The sequence below is a fragment of the Danio rerio genome, chromosome 4 (genome assembly GCF_049306965.1).
Source record: "Danio rerio strain Tuebingen ecotype United States chromosome 4, GRCz12tu, whole genome shotgun sequence".
NCBI lineage: Eukaryota > Metazoa > Chordata > Actinopteri > Cypriniformes > Danionidae > Danio > Danio rerio.
In genome coordinates, this window is record NC_133179.1 from 29,828,736 (window position 1) to 29,844,050 (window position 15,315).

Sequence of the window (15,315 nt, forward strand, 5' to 3'; positions counted from 1 at the left end):
TTGTGATGCATTTTGGAAACCGAAGATGAGGCCCTGGTCTAATGCACCACCTAACTTGAGAAACCCGTTCTCAAAGACTTACATTTAGTCATTATTTGGGTAGCACACATATTCTAAATGCCTTTGTCAGAATTCAAATGAATAATAGATTAATGTAGATTAATTCCAAGATTACAGTGAGATTATTCTAGATATCTATGCCCACTAATGAAAAAAAAAAAAAAAAAAAAAAATATATATATATATATATATATATATATATATATATATATATATATATATATATATATATATATATATATATATATATCCTAAAGCGGGTTTTAAAGCGGATGTGTGGAAGCATTTCGGTTTCTTTCTAAAAAGATACGAAAAAGGAGAAAAGGTGACAGACAAAGAAAAAAAACAGTATGCAGGCACTGCCAGACTGTGGTGAAATATAAGTCGGGGAATACGACTAAAAACAGTCATGGGGACTGCAGAACACAGCACACTTGTTAAATTGATGCAGACATTGACTTGTACCGCAAAGAGACCTCTATCTCACTCATGGCTTGTCCTCTCAAGTGGTGGAAAGACAATGCACAACGTTTCCCACTGCTGTCAACCTTGGCTAAATCATATCTCTCTGTCCCAGAAACCTCAGTCCCAAATGATTTTTTTCTGTTGCAGGGGACATGCCCAGAGATCCCAGCTTTTACCAGATTACAGTTATATGATAATTTTCCTTAAAAAAACCCATCTCTATCTAAGTGAGTGAGTGATTAAATGCTGAATGTGATGAGTTTTCAACAATACTAAATTGAAACTTTATTGTTTTATATATGGTTTAATAGTCTTTTGTTATTTAAATTGAAAAATTTAAGTTCCTGTTTCGACACTTACAGATAGATGGCTAATTTGTATGTCATTGATATGTTCAGTGCTAAGGTAAATAAACACTTTTGTCACTTTTTTCGAGTCTCTATATTAGTTTTGTTTTTCCTGTAAATTATTCAATAAATACTGTACCATGTCATTCATACCGAGGTATTATCGTACCTTGAAATTCTGATACTGTTACATCCCTAATATATATATATATATATATATATATATATATATATATATATATATATATATATATATATATATATATATATATATATATATATATATATATATACACACCCTAATATACACTAATTGTCCAAAGACTCAAAAAATCAGAGTGGTTTTCATGTAATTTTATAGACTCTCTAGAAATGTGATAACATTAGTCACTCTCTAAAGTGGCCTGAAAGATGTGAATGTCTGTGAAATGTTCTTGTGAAGTAAATACAGAGAGACAGCCAGAATGTGTTGAATGGGATGGGAATTTCTCCATGAAGGCACAGCAGCACATGCATTGAGAACCTTTTTCGGACATTAATAGGAGTCCGCTGTTGGCACTTGATGACAATAATAGCCACTTGAACCTCTGCTGGAAATAACATTTGAGAAGATGTGCATTACACGCTCCACAGAGCCTTTTAAAACCACCATAATAAAACCATTTATTGCTTCATGCAGCTGCATTATGTGATTTGAAGGTATTTCACTGCACGTCTGCCTGGTCTCTTCAAGTCTTCAAGTGCCCTCTAGTGGCAAATAGTAAGCACTGTATCACCTGCTGTAAATGTTTATTTATTTAAATGTTTATGTTCTAATTAATTTTAATGCTTTGACGCTTGTTTTGAATATTATGCAACATATTATAAATGGAATGACATTTCTGTTGTTATCATCATTACACACTAGCACTGTAGATAGGCAGACAGATAAATACCAGACATATTCATTAAACTTTAAGCACATTGTCTTTACAAATAAACAAACAATAAATCGATAAATAAACAGACAGACAGATGTAAGTTTATACAATTATTTCATTTACTTCAATTTAAAAAAAGTGTACAACACATAATGATTTCACAATATACACTGTTCTCTTTAAACTAGAACAGAATTGTTTTCTTATATTACTCTATTTTTTATATATAAATTCCTTTTTAGTCATTTGACTTCAGACTGCCAGACCAAAAAAACTAAACAAATAATAACAATATTTCACATTTGTCGAATGAACTCTGTAAATGTTGTTTTGCAGCAAAAATATTGTGAACATAGCACACATTTACACAGTTAACAAATACCACATCACATACATTGACTTTTTTAAATTGTGAAGCATGATTGTGTGTGTTTTAGACTCATGAACAAGTCCATGTCAAAAAATCATGAGAAAATGTGTTGTTTTTGCATATAGAAAATGTGAACTTTTAAGTAATTTTTCTGAAGTATCCCCATATTCTCATTATCAAAATTGCACATGGGTGATTTATTTATTCATTTATTTATTGAAGTGATGAGAATTCTGCACATGGTAATAGTCATTTAGTCACTTTTTTTTGTTGTTGTTGTTAAATGAAAACAATCATAAATTTAAGGCAGTACAATAATTAAAAAAAGAATTGTAATATACAAATATTTTTAAATAAAATATATTACATCAAAATTTTAAATGTATCACTGATTTTTGTATCTTGGGGAATTTGAGTGATATTTAGAGTAAATGTTATATATATATATATATATAGTCAAGTGATTGTCAAAAGATTAATCACAATTAATCGCATTTAAATGAAAAATGTTTATATTCAAAAATGAAAATGTTATATCAAATACGTGTTATATATAAATATATATGTAAATATTTTAGTTTAGTAATTTTTTGTATTGTATATGTTTTTATTTATTTATAGACAATATTTAAAGACAGTGAGTACACATATATTATGTAAATACAAACTTTTTATTTTGTGTGCGATTAATCGCGATTAATCATTTGACAGCACTAATATTAGTGCTTATACATAATTACTTTTGTTAGTGCTGATATAATTTCTCAAACATTTGTTCCCAATACCATAATTAGAGGTTAAAAAACCATTATATACTATATAATATAATATATATATTATATATTATATCCTCTACTTATTGTTATATATGTATATAGACTCAATATATACAGTTAGGTCAGAATTATTAGTCCCCATGTTTATTTACCCCCCAATTTCTGTTTAACGGAGAGAAACTGGTTTTATTCTAGCTGAAAAAACAAAAAACAAAAAAAAAAAAACAAATAAGAATTTCTCCAGAAGAAAAAAATATTATCAGACATACTGTAAAAAATGTCTTTGCTCTATTAAACATTATTTGGGAAATATATATATATATATATATATATATATATATATATATATATATATATATATATATATATATATATATATATATATATATATATATAAATATATAAATAAAAATGTAAAAGGGGGGCTAATAATTTTGACTTCAACAGTATATTAAACCAGAAATGATATTGTGCCAGTTTTCACACCCCTGGGCTGGGCTGGTTAGCAGGGATCAAACTGGTCTGGACTGAATTGAGACCCAGCCTGTGTAAACATCAGTTTGAGACAGACAATGTTATAGAAGAGCAGTTAAAGAAACAACATTTGGCAAAACGAAATTCATCCTGTGCCTCATTAGTCTAATCCAACACGACAGCCAGAGAGAAGAGATTTCCAAAAGCATATTTTTGGTAAAATACACCGATTTATCTTTGGGAGCCGAGCAACATTCAACAGTCCCTCGAAAATGTGTGTATACTAACAGATGGATGGGAAGACAAAGCATGAACAGTATTTTCTGGTAAAATGATGATCTTTGGAATGTTTTGGACAGAGATCTGGCCCTGAATGTTAGTTTCTTTCAGCTTATGTATATAAATTCCTAATGTTTAGCAAGTCTAGTTTGGAGTAGAGGAAAAAATATATATATATTGTAGAATAAAAGTGCCTTAATTAGTCTCTCTTGTACTCAGGTACTCCATCAAAGGCTTTTTATATTGTATAGCCACTGATCAGATTTATTGCTATCTTGTGCCAACAAATGTTTTTATTTTAAAGTGCTGAGGTGATCTAAAAGTGAATAAAAATAAATAAATAATTATTAGTGGCTGTTCGAGATAAGTGTAAAGTAGTTAAGCTAGTATTTCAATAGTATCTAAATAGTGAAGTAATAATTTATATTATTTACCCTTATCTACATTTTTTTTTCCGTGTGTATGATGATAAAAATAACTACATTTGCAGCATGCAATTTTGTTAGTCATTTATGTTTCATTAATGATAGCATTGCATTTATGCCAATTTGTTTTTTGTTTTTCCTTGGCAGTGCTTTAATAAGAATTTTAAGAATAAAATTAAGTTCAATAAAATTAAGAAACTACTTGAAATTTTTAATTTGCTTGGATTTACATTTTATAGTTTTTTACACTATTGTAAACTACTGAAAATAATAAAATTTTGAAGGTAAAAATAGTATAATGACAACTTAAAAAAATAATAAAATTAAAAAAGAATATATATATATATATATATATATATATATATATATATATATATATATATATATATTAACTAATCGAAATTAGTCAAGGTATACGTTTTTTGTTTGTTTAAAATAATGATTGTACTGTATTGTATTTATGCCTATTTGAATTTTCTTTTCCTGCAGTAGAGTAAAATAAATGTGTAAATGCAACTATAAAAACAAAAGAAGAGGGTTTTTGAAAAATAGTAAAATGACAAATGATCAAAATAATAAATAATATTCAATAAAATTTATAGCATGTTTTCAGACATTTCAATATCAACATTTTAACCTCAGAAGAGCTAAGGAATCAATATGTGGTGGAATAAATCTGATTGTCAATCACAACAAATGAAAAGATTTCCTATTCTGACCGGTTGTCATTGTTTTGAAGGGTAAAAACAGATCTAAAGAACAGTAGTTTCATTTGAAAATGAAAAGGAATGATACCAAACTCTTTTAGATTGAAACATTTGTTTTGTTTTTGATTTTTCAAGTGGTCTCATATCTTATTTCCTTAGCTATACATATATAAAAGTCTTTATTATTAGCTTATGTCTTGTATTCCTTAGATTTCTTAATGAAATTCACTCCTAAAAAGTGATGAAAGAGTCCTACTGTAAATGGGTGGTTCACACAACGATGTAATCATTTATTCACCCTTCACTTGTTTCAAGCCATTATTAGTTTCCTTCTGTTAAACACAAAAGAAGATATTTTTTAAAGTGCTGAATACCATTGACTTCCATAGTATTTGTTTTTCCAACTATGGAAATCAAGAGTTACTGGCTTTCAGGTTTCTACTTCTTTAAAAAAAACACGGAGGAAGAACTTTAAAAAATGTTTGAAACCACTTAAGAGCATTATAATTTCATTTTTGGGTGAACCATCTCTTCTAAGATGAGTGTAAAGAATGCCCCATCTACACTGGAGGCTGACAAGATGTATATTCAAGGTTACTCACTATGACTCTGTTTCTTAAAATGGCAATGACAATTGGTGTTTGAGATCTGAATGCAAAGCCACACCCCTTCACATGGGTATATAAGTGGCACATGCACAGGTACTCTTCAAATGCTAACCTCAGGTCTGACTCTCAATATTGTGCAGCAGCAGACATTCATACTATTAACAATTACACTATCAATTAGTGCTACTTCCACATACATTGACTTTTTCTAATTTCTTAAGAATGATTGTAGTAATTCGTAGTTTCTAGTTCATAAACAGCTAGTTAATTGATTGCGACAACCCCTTATAAATGATTTTAAACTTACTGGGAAACCCGGCCCTGATGAGTGTCTGCACCTGTACCACTTATATACTCATATGGATGGGTGTGGCTTAATGTTTAAATGTCATTTCAAATGTCATTGGTCAGAGTGATTATTCTCCTAAGTGGAATCTCACAGTCTCTAATGTCATGTCTCTGTTCCTTCCTTCAGAGCCTAGGTTTACATCCAGAACCAAAATGTTTATGCTATGCAATGCTTTGAGTTACTTTACGAACAGGTTCTGCGAACATAAAATGTTAGTACAGCATATGTACAGGTAATTTGAAATAAAGTGCACATGTTCTTATCCGCATTTGACAGTCATCATGTCTAACTAGTCTTTCTAAATGTGAGTGAATACATTAGTAATGATTTTGCTGACTGCTACAACATTAGTTTTTTTTTGTTTAAAAAAAGGCATTTCGAATCGTTTAAAACTACTTTTTCCCCAATGCTAAGTTTGGGAACAACTTGCGCATTAACAGATAAAGCACACTTTGCTGAGAGGTGAGATTAAGTGACTTCTCTGTGTGTTGTGCACACAGCAATAATGTAAACAAACGTTCAAATAAAAACAAAAGGCCTGTTTATCATGATTTGCAATGACAAAGCAATTATTAAAAGTCATTCATTGTCAATAAAATTTGGCAAATTCTGGCAATTCTTTGACCGCTGTATGTAACTTGAATCACCGAATAAAAACCTCCAACTAAACACAAGCACTACTGATGCGAAAGCTGCAGTGTATGTGAAAAAGATTGAATGTAGTGCACAAGGCCTATCAACCAACTTTATGGCGCCTCAAATGGCCAACTCTCATTCAAATAAATGAAGTTCTGTTGATTTGTTGCTGCAAAACACTGTAACCGTGAGCACACCTTACAATGCTATTACTGCAGAACATTTCACATTAATCAGTATTTTGGAAATGCCTCAAGGAGAATACTTGTGTAAGACTTGAAAGACAGCCATATCTTAAATTGACTTATGCTGCAAAATGTCTGGTGTTAAACCAAAATACTGATTAAGAAAGTTATTTCTTGCAGTGTTTGAAACGTTAGAGACGTTCCTTAACAAACCCCCCCTCCCTCATCTTCCATGACATAACCACTGAGAGATGAGTACAAAACACAAATCTGTACACTGAGCAGTGCTCATCCTTAAAAGCCAGTTCACAGTTGCAAGATGAAAAGCCACTCGCACCCCTTCAGTCGGGAAAAAAGTGTCTTCTTTTGAGATGCAGAACTCTTGCTGGAATGTCAGCTCGCTGAATCTTCAGCTAATCACATTAGATGCAGACAATCATCCAGATTATGATCTGTTAAAGTTAAGCAGATGCTGGATCTGTTCTGTTCTACCATAAATCCTCCTGAAGGCGACAGCGGGAGTTACGTCTCAGGGTTGGTTGTGGTCATGATCTTCATGTATTGGGTAAAGATAGTCTCGAAGGCCTCGTCTCTATGGATCATGGCACCAAACACCAGTGGCTGCGAGGAGATAAAATATTGTATCACACTTTGCTAAATTAATAATTAAAACAAAACAAAAGTGTGATTTCTACATTTCTTCTTCTTTTATTTTTAATTAAAGGTAAGGTTACCAAAATAAAAGTCACCAAAATAGCTTACAAACAGGGCTTAAAACTAAAAATCTATTATCTGCATTAATTCTAGGGATGCATCGAAATGAAAATTCTGGGCGGATGCACTTAGCTGATAACCAAAACTGAAAAATGCTCAAAAAATTATTTATTTTATTAAATAATACATTTTTGTAAGACTTTTTAAATTATATTCAATTAATTAGATTTTACTGATTTTAAAAAAACACAAAGCAATAAAAAAACATTTTTTATTGATAGCTAATGATTGGAGAGGTGTCATTTTACCAGTGTTGCTTTGACACCCCAGTATCGTTATTACAAGCAGTAGGAACATGTATACTAAATGGTCTATCAGTTCATCCTATTTTGAACTTAGACCACTCTGTTGCTTTGGTCAACACACCAACAAATCAGCTTTTGCAGGGCGCAATGAAATGAATGGGGTTCATAGCGCAGTGCTTTCCACATCTGGTGTGAAAGTCAGTCCAAGTTTTCAGCTGAAAATTTGGTGCATGTCAAATAAATATACTTAGTGAAGATGATTGACAGGCACGTGTGAACAAACTTAATGTATTTTTTTTTCTAAAAGAATAGTTAATGTTACATTTTTCTAAATAAACAAAAATATACACTAGAACTACCAATAGGTGACGCAAGGTCTGTATGATTAATTGAAAATAAATCGAGATTACAATTGGACTTTAAATCTGCTTTAAAATGTGTATAAAGCATTGTGAAAAGGACTACACAAATTGACTTGATTAAAGTACCTTTTGTGTTGATGGGGTGGCAATAGAGATGCCCATTCCAGACCCTGGCAGAACTGATAAAACTTTGTACTGTGGGGGAAAAACAAACAAACATGTGTTATTACTTTGTAACCCCTTTTAGTCCACTCTGTTGCTTTTGTTTCCAAGAACTACAAACTTACACTTAGAAATGATTGTCTTAATGACATGTACATCGACCAAAAAAGATTGACAACAACACTTTTGTCCTCATGGATAAAACACTAAAAGAACTGAGTTAATTGTGGCAACAATTCTGTGTTTGGACAATATTTGACACAAATGTTGTCCCAAATATCAGTCTGCATGAGTCAGTGCTAGTTAATTAAAGTCAATTCTCATTCTTTACATTTTGGGCAGTTTAAGTTGATTGATTTTACAGAAAGGTGAATAGTTTATGATGGACACATTACAGCTTTAGAAATTATGTACAATATCTGTCTGGTTGGAAGATATCAAAATTGTTTAAAGTTGCTGCAGACTTTTATTGCAGTATATAATTCCAACTGAAATGAAATATTGACTAAGAGGCAGGGTTTTATTTTTGCAGTCCTACTCTCGTCTTTCATTCCTATGTAAGTCATATCTATATGACCATTACCAGTTTGCAAATGTAAATGAACAACTGTCAAATGTCAGGCTAGAGAAGTATGGAGCTCCTCAAGGATCAGTTTTAGTCTCTTTGCTTGTTACAATATACATGCTGCCCCAGGAGAAGGCACATTAAATAATTTATTTTTGAAAAGTACACTTTATGTTGTATAACTGCAGGCTAACTATGTTTATGTATTGTATAATATATATAATGTAATAATGTGCACCTTTTTGTATAGCTGCTAAACAAAATGTACTTGTTGCAAAATAACAGTTTGAGGGGAGTGACTAAGCATATCTTGCCCAAGCCTTGATTTTAAATTAACAGTATTTTAACAATATTTTAAAATTATGTAATTTAAGTTAAAACAAAACATAAATTAAACTTAAGTTTAAAACAAACAAAACACTATTTGGCACATACCTTCTGGATATCTGTGATGTCCACCAGTTTAATGACTTTGTTCTTCTTTGAAGACCCCGATCTTGAGCTGGAGCTCTCAAAACACAGGTAGCTGATAGAGGGAAAACCAATGATTATTATATATTGTAGTAATGTATGGTGGAGAGTGTCTGTTTTGTTGACAGAGAAAACATGTAGTATGGGGATGACACAAGTATTTATATTCGGGTTCAATGGGTGATAATGTGTTTATTGTTAAACCGAGTAAGCACAGTGATGGTGGAGGAAGAGTGTCATGGTTTGGTTCTCATTTCATGGTCATGTCATGGTTTTCTTTTAGAGCTACATGACACAGAGTAAATGCAAATGTAATGTAATGTGATGTGTATTTATATAGCGCATTTATTGTGTATGGCCATACACTCAAAGCGGTTTACAATCATAAGGGGAATCTCTCCACACCATAACCAGTGTGCAGCATCCACTTGGAGGATGAAACAGCAGCCACAGGACAACGGCGCCAGTGCGCTCATCACACACCAGCTATAGGTGGAGTGAAGAGACAGAGATAGAGCCAATTCAGTGGATGAGGATGATTGGGAGGCCATGATCATAAGGGCAGATTGTGGGACTTTGGCCAGGACACCAGGGTTACACCCCTTCTCTTTACGAGAAATGCCATGGAATTTTTAATGACCACAGAGAGTCAGGACCTCGTCTAACGTCTCCTCCAAAAGACAGCGCGCACAGACAGTGTCGTGTCCCCTTAACTTTTACTGGTGCATTCGGACTAACACAGACCACAGGTTGAGCGCCCCCTGCTGGCCTCTCTAACACCACTTCCAGCAGCAACCTATTTTTTTTGCCATGTGGTCTTCAATCCAGGTACTGACCAGGCTCAGCTTAGCTTCAATGAGTAACTGGTCTTGGGCTGCAGGGTGATATGCCTGTGGCAATATGTTTATCTGAAACTCCATCATCAACTATTTTACTATTTATTTTTTTGCAATCAGCCAACAACTGTCATGCCCTAAACCCAGCAAAATGAGTAAAGCATTTCCATGTAGCAGAAAACATTAAATTAATGAAATGGCTGACCAGAGTCCTGATGTAAACCTGATTGAAAACCTCAGGGGAAATATATGGCTAAAAAGTTATGTCTGAGGATCTTATGCTTTTTGTTTGTTTAGCACAAAATAAAGGTCTATTGTTGATTTGCCTTTGTGTGCTTTTAGCCACAACCAAACCTCTAAGTGTTCTGTTAAAGGTGCAGTAGGTGATGGTCTTCAGAAACATTTTTTGTTGTGCTGGTTGAAAGTCTCTTCACAGTCCAATAGTAATGATTACAGTAAATAATCGGAATGTGTTTATTTGTATTTTTATATTCTGGGTAAAGCATAAAACTAAAAAATGTTCATCCAATTAAATAGAGTCAGACCGTCATCTCCCTTAATTCTGATAAGCAGGTCAGACATCTGTTTACGCAGATCCGCCATTAGCGCGTGCCTGTCTGCATCACAAACACATGCGCGCAAGCGAGCTGCGGGCCGCTCGCCGATGCCGAGTCGGAGCCGGAGGCGCCGAAGGACAGCTGAGCTCGGGTCGATTACTGTAAAGCCAGGCGCGAGTATAATTTGCCCTTAAAGTGGCAGCGCGGTCACGAGACGGACCGGGAGAAATTAAATGCTGAATTGAAACTTTTAAAAACCTGAATCAATATTGGAGTTACTTTAGCACGCTGGAGGAAGGACGACACCATGGCTGAAGTATTACTCATGAAGTATGTTAGACAGGTAATGTTCTGTTTTTAAACTATTTTAGTCAGGCTAAGCTTATGTTATGCTTGTGTTAGCTAGGCGTGTTCTGTTATGAAGGACTTCTATGCACAGACATGATGTTCAGCCACTGAAATCTCCCGGTGAAAGATTGATGTGATTATTTTCAGTTTCATAAGGTCCTTTAACAGCATCTATAATGTAGATTTAAATTTAGTTTAACAACAAAGCATCAGTAAATAGCGCTATTCCACCTAGCCTGCTTTATTGAGCTGAAGTTGCTTTTATATTCACATTGGGTCATTTTTGAACAATGACAGCCTCCCTATACTGTTTACCATGCTACTCTGAATATTCGCTCTGAAATAAATATCATGTAAGTGTGGCAAAGTAATACATGTAATTCCTGCACAGCGCTGGCACTAACTAACTGGCGAATGACCTGAACTAGTGGGTTGTCTGTCTGCTGTTGTGATGCGGAGCGCGCTCGCAATTTCAGGGGGTGTGGCTTTTAATCGCAGTCCCTCCTCGCCGTCCAAAGGTAATATGCTAAGCGGTTAGCATTTTGGCAGATCACCTACTGCACCTTTAAAGAAAAAACTAATGTTTAGAAATTGTTCTCTAACTTTGATCTGTTGAGCCTTTTAAATTGTTATGATGTAAAATTCTGCCATAAAATAATTCTGAATATGCAAGACAACTTCAATCTCAGTAGATTTGTCAGGGATAAAAGCAGATGTTTCTTACTTCTCAGTGACGTAGAGCATCCCGTTGCGGATGTAGTCAGTGGGCATCTTCCTGTCTCTGTTTATCAGACAGCATCTCCATCCATTCTCACATACTGAAAGACAAAATTATAATTTGCTTGTAATCAACCTGTAACCATAAGTGTGTCTAACTTAAGTTTGTCTCATCTTCCTCCTATTTAGCGTTCAAGTGCTTATTTGGGATGCAAAAATGAATAAGAACAAAGTGACAGAGGGTACTTACTGGGCAGAGGTCTCTCAATTTCAGGTAGGTTGAAGACCTCATGAAACACTCCTTTCTTTGGGTTGTGTGAACGACCACTCTCTTCTTCTCGGGTCACTCCGGGTGGGATAGTGGCTAAACTACTCCGCGATACTACAGGCTGAACCTGAACATAAAATAAAGGGGGCATTTCATTCCTACAACAACTCAAAGTAGCCATTTGCATTCACTGCCAGGCATAACAATAAAGTCAACAAAAAAACAACATCGCCATTTTACTTTCATAATGTGTTGCTTCTTGGTGAAACAGAACATTCATGATCTTTATTAGATAACTAAAGAAAGAAAGAAAACATTTTTATGTATTTTATTTATTTATTTAATTTTTTGGACAAGTCATTCAGTAGGCTAGTTTAAATGTTTTTTTTAGCATGTTGTTTATTAAAAATTTTGTTGTTTTTATATATTAAAGAAATGTTATTTCATCAATGAAAATGGCTTGATACAAACAGAAACATGACAGGCCTGCTGCGCCAGTAACCTGACTGAATGCGTGCAGATTCTAATAATTATTAATGCTGGTTAGTATTTATCTCTATGGCTTCATTTTAGTCTCCTCTTTTTCGTCAACAAAATGCGATGTTCATTCATTAGATGAGCAGATCATGGCATGCACATTCATTATATTCAGCCAATTAGACCTGACAAGTTTCTGTTTCAACCTATATGTGTCTGCTTATAGGCAACAAACATTTATTGTCATTATCATCGTTGACGAAATAAAAAAAGGAGAAAATGTGCTAATGGATCTCTCACAAATATTAGTAAAGTAAATAGGACTCATTTTGATTTCCTGTTGACTTTAGGCTCAAAGCAGCTCTTTAAATACATGAAATAGTTAGTTTTTAGTATGTTTTTTTTGCATTCAAGTGGGTAAGTTGGGTATATTTTGATATATTTGTCAGTGTGATGATGTTTTTGAGAGAAGGAAAATGTTGATGTCAGCAACCGCCATTGAGTTCATATACTGTATGCTGTCACAAACCAACAGCCAAAAACATTTTCAGTGTTGCAAAAGCAGTAAATCTATGATTTATACTTGTAATTCTACCTTATTTCAAAACATTTAAGGAACCCAGAATTATATTAAACTAAAAAGAGTTTAAAAATAATGTGAAACCAAAACGACATCAAATTGACATCAAGCATTACGTTAAAAAACATGTCACAAATGCAAACTGTTTTGATGTCAAAACTTTGATGTCTATTTGACACCCACACATTGATGGTCTTTTGACCACCAAAATGACACAAAAAGTATTATATTTTAAGAAAATGTTATATATTTCTTTATAAATTACAAATTAACTATATTATAAAATTTATTTTGTATTTCTACAAAGTATGTAATATACTTTGATGTCAAAATGACATCAAATTGACATCTAACATTTGCTTCAAAAAAAGATGTCAAAAATCGATTACAGGTCTGCCTGTAATTGATATTGTATAGTGATTTTTGATCCTAATGTTACATGGCAATAATCAATTTTTTATGCCATTGTTTGATGTCAATTCGATGTCATTTTGATATTAAGGTAGTCAATTGACATCAAAGCCGTTTGCATTTTAGACGTGCTTTTGATGTCGTTTTGACATCAAGGTGCCCTCTTGGAAGTAAATCATTTTTATTTCAGCTGAGAAGACGTTTCTCATTTTCATTTAGTTAGACACAAATAACCATTAAAATGGCAAAAACACACAACAAAAATACTAAACCTTCACCCGCTAAAATGAAAACTAGCAATAAAAACTATACTAAAATTGCAAAGATACTACATAGCAATGAAACTACTTTTTTTGGAGCAAAGCAATCATTTTTTTGTCTTGAATGGCACTATGCACATACCCATCACATACAGTAGTCTGTGAAAATGGATTTAAAATGGCACATTATTTGCATACATTACATTCATTTTCATAAGCAGTATAATAATAATAATATATTTTGAGGCCAGAAGTGTAAATGAAGAGGTGAACAACATTAAATCAATCAAGAAATGTCCATCTGATATTTCACCACATAACTACAAAGAAAATTCTATTTATTTTTATTTTAAAGCTCACTCCTCATACACATTACATTGCAACAATGCAAAAATTCTATTTTTTTATTGTATTACTGTAAATGGAGAACATAACATTATTTTGAACTGTAAAATTATCCCAGTACATCATAAAGTAACTGCCCATATATAAAGTTTCAATAAACTCCATTTTATATTGTCATATTACACATATATAATAATTTCATTTAATTTTCCACATTATGGTTATACAGTTGTTTGCATTCATTATAGAGTGATTTTTCATTTTATTACAATTATTTTATTACAGCATTGCGAATCTTGTCTGCATTACAACAAAAATAATACGTTTATATTATTATAGTGAGAATTTTCTATAAGAAATATGCATAACATAATGTAATGGGACTGTTAGTAACGTTAGTTAACTTAAAAACTGTTCATATATAATTTTAAATATACTATTTAATATTTTGTATTGATATTTAGGCCATGGTTCACAAAAACAGTCGTCTTGCATCGTGTATTATTAAAATAACTCAAAAACATGTTAAAAATCATAGATTTTTCTTATACGAAAGAAAATGATCATCTTCCATGAATATATTTAGTACATAACAGTACAGAAAAAAAATCTAAAAACAAAATGTTTGATTAGTAATCTGCATTGCTAAGAACTTAATTTTAATACTTCGAATGAGATTTTTCTATATATATTTTTTAACCCTCAGATTTCAGATATTCAAATTGTAGAATTTCAGCCAAATATTATCTGATCCTAATCAAAGACCATAGAATCACCAAGAGGTGACACTCGATAGAACGTTCCATTGCAACAGCAGCGCCCAGCAACAGCCCTGGATTCCACCATTTTGGAGTGAAAGCGATCGGCTGTCCATTGGATCTTATTGCTGTCACGATGGCAAGCAGCTGCTTTGTTTTTCATTTATTTATTTAAAAAGCTTATTAAGGCTGAGATGCAACCTGAAAGATGACAATACAACACTTACTAGCACAATCATCAGGACTTTTAATGGTTTATTTTACAGACTTATAATGTTCTGTTGTTCTATTGGAATTTTCATTCCAAAATGGCCACCTCGCCATCTAGTGGCTGTTTCACAAATCGTGTCGCCTCTTGGTGATTCTATGCTCCTTATCCTAATGAAGAATCTTAATTAATTTGTCTCATGCTTCTTCTGCTCCTCATGGCTTTCTCAGTCAAGTCCTATATTAATAGGAGATTGTTAATTCAGTCGAATACTGGTTAACAGGTTTGGGGATTGGGTGGCTTTCATGGCTTATTCTCTGGTTACACAGAGAGACATTTACTGACAGGATCTTGCATCCAGGGCTAGATC

The 15,315-nt window shown here is 32.9% G+C and overlaps 1 protein-coding gene across 8 annotated transcripts in view; it reads right to left on the bottom strand.

Moving 5' to 3' along the window:
* Positions 1 to 6,348: 6,348 nt before the first annotated feature.
* gramd4a (GRAM domain containing 4a) overlaps positions 6,349 to 15,315 on the bottom strand; it is a 116,114-nt gene continuing 107,147 nt past the window's right edge. For all 8 annotated transcript variants that reach the window (XM_073947240.1, XM_021475444.3, XM_009300457.5 and 5 more), the window contains 5 exons: positions 11,889 to 12,033; positions 11,646 to 11,739; positions 9,145 to 9,235; positions 8,109 to 8,177; positions 6,349 to 7,222 (listed from right to left, as the gene is read on the bottom strand). In XM_073947240.1, the coding sequence (XP_073803341.1) occupies positions 7,124 to 7,222; positions 8,109 to 8,177; positions 9,145 to 9,235; positions 11,646 to 11,739; positions 11,889 to 12,033 (498 nt within the window). In that variant the 3' untranslated portion in view covers positions 6,349 to 7,123. The remainder of the gene's footprint in view (positions 7,223 to 8,108; positions 8,178 to 9,144; positions 9,236 to 11,645; positions 11,740 to 11,888; positions 12,034 to 15,315) is intronic.